The following is a 6,876-nucleotide window of genomic DNA, read 5'->3' on the forward strand; positions in this document are numbered from 1 at the left end:
AACATACTGTAAATATTGTGTCAACTTATTTCGCAAGTATGGAGAACAGCGATAGATGGACGGACGCTGAAGTGCAGGCACTTGTAGCAAATGTAGCACTGCCAGTTGTCGGTGGAGATTCTTAGTTCTCCTTTCCATTCTTTCAATCGCTTTACGTATACTTCGACATTCCATGTCCATTATTGTGAAACCCGCGAGACACAACAAAAACACAGCTCTAATCACAGCGTCCTCCATCCACCTGTTGTTAACGTTGTTCTTCTTTGTTTCCATTGTTGAACGCCGCGCACGAATGGCGTCGCTGTCGACCGGCTTACGTCACTTCCTAGTACACACTGTCGGTGCGAATGCAACCCTTTAAATGGTACTGGGAAATAGTTAGCGCAAAATCTTCCCAGTACTTTAGTACTGTACATTTAGTTCTGGAACTAAAGCGGTGCGAAAGGCCCTTATGACATGCTTACTGTCTGCATATATGACAGGCACTTCATGGAATTCATGCAACATATAATCACTGCAAAACCGTGGTGTAGTGCTACTAGGCAATTCATACAGTAATGGAAGGTGTTCAATCCATTTATTCACTCACCTGAGAGCCCTCTAGATTATAAGTCTGAGCGTTGTGACAAAGAAGCATGACGTCTTTCTCCAGATCGCTCACACCCCTGTACTTGTGGCTGCGCACACGCTCCTGCAAGAACAAGAACATTTCTAACACAGAAACATCCTTCACCTGTAGGGGCCAACTTTAACAACTCAGGAAATGGCCAGTTAGAGTTACTACAGATAATGAGAGAAACCAACATTATTAATTGAACACAAAAAACACGTTAGTCAAGTAAAGCAACCCTTTAAGGACGAAAACATCAGTTTATCTCGTCCTGAAACAAAAAACAATTCTCTATGACAGGGTAATCCCGTTATCATCCAGCTGGAGTAATGAGTGTGCAAGTTCTGCTCGTACGATAATATGTCACAGCAGAACATATAATGTGTGATGTTCAGATGTGTGCAGGCTTAAGGGTTACACTGAAATAAAAGACATACTGTAACTCACTTACCTTGATCTTCTTGAAGTCCACTGGCTTCCTTATCAGTTCATAGTATTCAGGGAGCTCTTTCCTGGAGGGCAGCTGCACAAAGACCTCGCTGAGCTGACGGCCTGATCTGTGATCAGAAGCAGAGATTGAGGGTTATCGTGGCTTCCTCTGACTGCACACTGAGAGATAAACTATGGAATCAGCCTAGCTGGATTTCCAACTTGGTGGAATAATGTCCAACTGCTTTACATTATCTTCATATTGGTGCTTTACTGACCATTTACCCTCAAGCTCATCGCGCGTTGCATCGCGCCGCGTAAACATAAAACCATGTCTGCCTTTGTGATCGGAGAAATGACAAACAACAAGCGCTACTCTACACTGCTCAAAACTCGCGTTTGAATCGTCAGTGGCAAATTCTTTAAATATAAAAAACTTACTTACAGGCTGTGAGTCAGAATAGCCGGCATTGTAGTCTACTCTACCAGGATCAGGAAACAGTCCTCCATAAAATGTGCTGCACACATCTGAATATTTGGTTTGAACTGTTCTGGAACAGTGTTGTAAATACAACTTAACCACTGATTTCTAGTTGTGCCCTCTTTTGGAAGGCCAATCAAAGTAGTTCCGCTTTCACAACGGAACACACAGCGTCACACACGGCGGCCTTGAGTGAGCGGAGGCAGGGATAGAGTGAGCAGCGGCCGGCGGCAAGAGTGATTCGACGAAGGAGCGGCCGGAGGGCTTGCGGCAACTACATGTGATGACCCCGGGCTGGACTCCACTTCGTCCACGGTGAAAGCCGATCCGGCGATCCACAACGCGAAGTTGATGTATTTCCTCAGCGACCAACACGGATCAGCTCCAGGCATGACGAAGCAATATCGTGACCCCTTTAAATAAAAGTACATAGATATAGCTTTTTTTGACTATTTACATATTTAACTAAAAGGAATCCAAAAGTAATCAGATTACATTACTTTCATATTGTGGTACTTGTATTACAAGTGGATTACAAGTAAAGTACTTGAATACATTTTTAATGAAGTCATTTGTAACTGTAACGGAATACATTTTAAAAGTAACCTTCCCAACCCTGATAATGACAAAGCAACTAAAAAAAAAAAACTGTAGCAAAATTAATTGTAGAAATTCTACTTCTAGGACTACTTAAAACTATGGTGTGCAGTTTTTTAATATGATATATATATTCTCCCATCTTGACGCAAAGAGAACTACAAGCAAGACATCTGTAGGGTGGGATGCACCAATAGTAAAATCCAACACAGATAATACATTTTAAAATGAAAATTTACTTAAGATGTAGATTTGAAGAATAGATTTTAAGAAATTTAGCATTATATGCACCGTCAGCATGAAACTCCAAACAGCTCATAAAAGTATTGCAATAATCCACCAGTAACAACACCTGTCCAATAGTTAACGGCTTAAAAAGGTGTGTGTTTGTAAGAAACAAATCCATCATTAAGCATTTTAACTTAAAACTGTCACTTCTGGCCAAAATAAGACTCCCTAATTATAAAAACGCTTCCACCAGTGAGTCAATGCCGTTGTCCTCTCACATCAAAACCAACTGACATATTTGTTTATTTGTTTCAAATGATATGTTTCTATTCCAGTTTATTTTTTAAATATAAACATTTAAACAGTAGATGCCATAGCTTGTTTTCATGACAGATTTATTCAAACATACATGAAATATTGCAGAACAGATTAAGTAAAAATATATTTTAATATAATGCATATATTTAGCAAAATGCTCCTTTCCAACGTTTATTTTCTAGCTAACTATCGAGTTTGTGGTCATTGAATGACTTTTCTGAGGTAATTTTAACATTAACATCAAGTACTGTTTCTTTCAACATACCTTCTGATGTACATTCATGTTTATTTTGAGCTATAACTTGTATTAAGGTGAAAGAGATGACTCACGCTCCAAACTGCCGCCTGAACTGAGGCGACTATGTGATCTATCATGCTACATTATGGCATGCATCAAAACGTTGTTGTTTGAATTTTGTAATAAAATTGACAGAAATAGAAAGCTGGGACTTTGTTTCATATAAAAAGTAACAAAAATTGTGATTTAAGGTACGCTTCAAATAATGCTTCATTTATCAAAATGAGAATCGATTAAAATCGAGAAATTTATATTTTCAACCCAGCTCTAATGATTTGCAGTTAAAAACGTCTTAATAATGGATTTGTTTATTGCAAACACACAGCTTTTCACTTCACAAGACGTTAATTGATGGATTCACTGGAGCTTTTATTAACTGTTTGGACTATTCTGATGGCACCAATTCACTGCAGAGGATCTATTGATGAGCAAGTGATGTAATGCTAAATTTCTCCAAATCTGTTCCAATTAAGAAACAAACTCATCCACATGTTGGATGGCCTGATGGTGAGTAAATTTCCAGCGAATGTTAACTATTTTACGTTTGAGGGGTACTATCTGCTGACCAATGGCCTGAACCCTCTGTTCAGAAAACCTGTTTGAAAACAGTCATTGCTGCGCTAGTGACACAGAAATTATACACTTCACACTTTAAACCTTCTATGTAGATATCAGAGAGCAATTTAAAATATTGTATCAATGCAATATTTGCAATATTTGGCACCTTTAAATGTCCTAATTGAACTATGGCCTAATCCTGGCTTAACCTAAGCCCTGTCTGTGAAACCATGGCCTATGTATTGTAATTTGACTGTTATCCCTACTCTATTCCTAGTCCCCTAGTCCCACACCCATAAAAATCATAAAAAAGGGGCATGTATTATCATTATTACTGCAATAATACATTTTCACATGCATAATTTTGTTTATTTTAACTCATTAAATACTGAAATTAAATATAACATTTGTTCTAAAAAAATGCTATAAAATAAACATAAAATTCAAAACATAAACAAAAGTTCAAAAGTTTGGTGTAAGATTTTTTAAAGGAATTAAGAACACATTAAATTGATCAAAACTGGCAGTAAAGATATTTATAATGTTACAAAAGCTTTATATTTCATATAAATGCTGTTCTTTTGAACTTTTTATTCATCAAAAAATCCTGAAAAAAAAGTATCCCGGTTTCCACAAAAATATTAAGCAGCCCAAATGCAGCACTATCAATACTGATAGTAATACAAATTTTACTTGAGCACCAAATCAGCATATTAGAATGATTTCTGAAGGATCATGTAACACTATGACTGAAGACTGGTGGAAATTCAGCTTTACCATCACAGGAATAAATTATTTAAAAATATATTAAAATAGATAACAGTTATTATAGACTGTAATACATATTTTATAATATTACTGTTTTTACTGTATTTTGATCGAATAAATGCAGCCTTGGTGAGCATAAGTGACTTCTTTCAAAAACATTTTAAAAAAAATCTTACAGACCCTAATCTTTTGAACAACATTGTACATACAAAAAAAGTAAACTTAAAACACCATAAATACCATACCATAAAAACACCATAACTTTCTCAAGTATATTCATCTAAATTTGTAATTTAAAAATAGCTTTGTGGATATCCTATTTTATATTTTGTATGCGCATTTTGCAATTGTAATTTTCACAATTAATCGATTGTTAATCTGAAATGACAATCAATTACTGGACATTCTTCCAAACTGGAGTACCTTGATTTTCAATGGTTAACAGTTGTGTTCAGTGAATAAAACAACTGAAAGGGCCAATATAACTATAAAACACCATGCAGAATGTTTTTTAAACTGCTTCCATTAGATTTGCCACCTGCAACAATACAGTGAGGTGAGGAATGGACTGCCACTATGAGCCATTTGTGGAAGTTTAACAGCACTTACGCATCTCTGTAATTGATGACTGTATCAATGATGGCATTCATCTGTTTCATCAGTTTGGGTGGGTTTGGGGAAAACTTCTCTGCTGGAGGACGTCCTCTTCTTTTCTTGGCCTTGTCTCCGTCCTCACGCCTCAGGTCTTTGTCCACGTGTCTGCTACGCTTGCGCCTCTTCAGCCGTATTTCCTCTTCGATTTCCTCCAGGTTGCCATCCTCTACAGCCTGCCAGAGGTCAAGTTCAACAGTTAGGGTCATGTTGGGTAGTTAATGATGTGAAGATACATTTTCAAGGGAAATTATGACACGAAAAGTAAACAAGATACAATTGTTAATTGCTAGACTATATTCACTGTGTACTGCCAATCTGCACGCAGATGTACGTGGTGATACAATCTATATTTCATCTGCCAAAGAAAATTTGGCCAGGCATGTACAGCATTTGGGACTGAAGCCTGTTCATCTAAATCTACTAAATCAAGTGCTGAATCAAATACATGCCAAATAGACAAATGCCATTGGTGTGATTCTACAAATGCAAATTTCACTGATTATGCTACTATGACAGTGAATATTTGATTTGAGGACTTCACCAACTCCTCACAGGCAGCCATCAAAGCCATGTACATTAGCATACATCTAGAAGTAAAAGAAACTACTGGCTATAGAGAAACTGACAATGGGCCCTGATTATGGATCCATTTGGACTTTCATCAGTCTCACAATCTGATATGATTGAGATCAGCATTTGTGCAGAACTGCTCTTAATTAAATCCATGTCTGGCATCTCCTCTCCATCCTGCTCTTCCTTTTGTTACACAGATGGATATAGAGGGATTCTCTCATCTTTCAGTCTCCTCTGAACACACATTTGGCATGAATATTTACAGAGAATGAGTAATTTGCCTTCAGTGAACATATTGTATGGTTCATTGCATTTGTGCTGTTGAGTTTGGCCTAACACCTGCCCCATTGTAAAGCAAAACTATACAAGTGATCCTGCTGGGTTCGTCTGCACAGTGGGATTTTAAACCTCCAAATATGCCCAAGAACATTTGTAATTCCACTACCGAATGAGTAAGACTTCATCGAAACAAAGAAATATACAGTAAATCCAACGACTTCCAGAGTCCACTCTCTTTAAAGCAAAACACATATACCGGTCTTTATTTTTAGCTCTTCTATAAGATTTTCTCTTCTGAAAAAGCACAAAGGTTGGTTATCATAACGCGGCAGGCTTGATCCTCAGTGCAAAGTCAATCAACACACCTGTTATGCAGCTGAGCCAGAGCCCTCATTTGAGCATAATACGAACGCACAGAGCCAGAAATGAACAATGAGCAAACAAACAGACCTTAAAGAGTATCCGCTTTCGAAATCAAAACTCGTATATGAAAACATATTAATGTGAGAGTTTCAGTGGTGCAATTATGATTTTGACTCTCTACCAAGATGTTATGAAAGAGGGCCCAGGCCTATATCCTACCCAAAAGAGCATGTTTTGGATGAATTCCCAAATTAAATCAATAACTAAATTAATTGTGAGTTTGTATTAGTCATCGCAAGCAAATTCAGAAAGTTAATGCCCTGTTTTAAGAAACATATGCCTTCATCCACTTTCAAGTAGTTATATTAAAGGGGACATCGGATGATCATTTTCCACAAGTTGGTATGATGCTTTAGGGTGTTCATGAAATGTCTGTAACATACTTTGGTTAATATTCCTCAATGGTCATGTAAAACAACACCCTTTTTACCTTGTCAAAAACAGCGTCAACAGCGACAATCTCTTCCGTGGGGTGTGTCGACACAAGACACGTGAATATATCTGTATATAGCTCAGAGGTAGTCTTAATCAAATAGCTTAGCTAGCTATATACATAGAAACCGGCTGCAGATTGAAACAGCTCGCTGGATGACAGTTTCAGACTCGGACAGCTCATGACAGCTTTTCTGAGCTGGCAGACATGGCAGAAACCTAACTAAA

The 6,876-nt window shown here is 37.5% G+C and overlaps 1 protein-coding gene across 4 annotated transcripts in view; it reads right to left on the bottom strand.

The window, feature by feature from the left end:
- The window catches only part of LOC107727446 (probable global transcription activator SNF2L2), a 50,260-nt gene that overhangs the window by 4,964 nt on the left and 38,420 nt on the right, over positions 1-6,876 (bottom strand). For all 4 annotated transcript variants that reach the window (XM_016537318.1, XM_016537321.1, XM_016537322.1 and 1 more), the window contains 3 exons: positions 4,897-5,114; positions 1,062-1,167; positions 590-691 (listed from right to left, as the gene is read on the bottom strand). In XM_016537318.1, coding sequence (XP_016392804.1) covers positions 590-691; positions 1,062-1,167; positions 4,897-5,114 — 426 coding nt within the window. The remainder of the gene's footprint in view (positions 1-589; positions 692-1,061; positions 1,168-4,896; positions 5,115-6,876) is intronic.

This window comes from Sinocyclocheilus rhinocerous, unplaced genomic scaffold (assembly GCF_001515625.1).
Source record: "Sinocyclocheilus rhinocerous isolate Xijiao unplaced genomic scaffold, SAMN03320098_v1.1 scaffold968, whole genome shotgun sequence".
NCBI lineage: Eukaryota > Metazoa > Chordata > Actinopteri > Cypriniformes > Cyprinidae > Sinocyclocheilus > Sinocyclocheilus rhinocerous.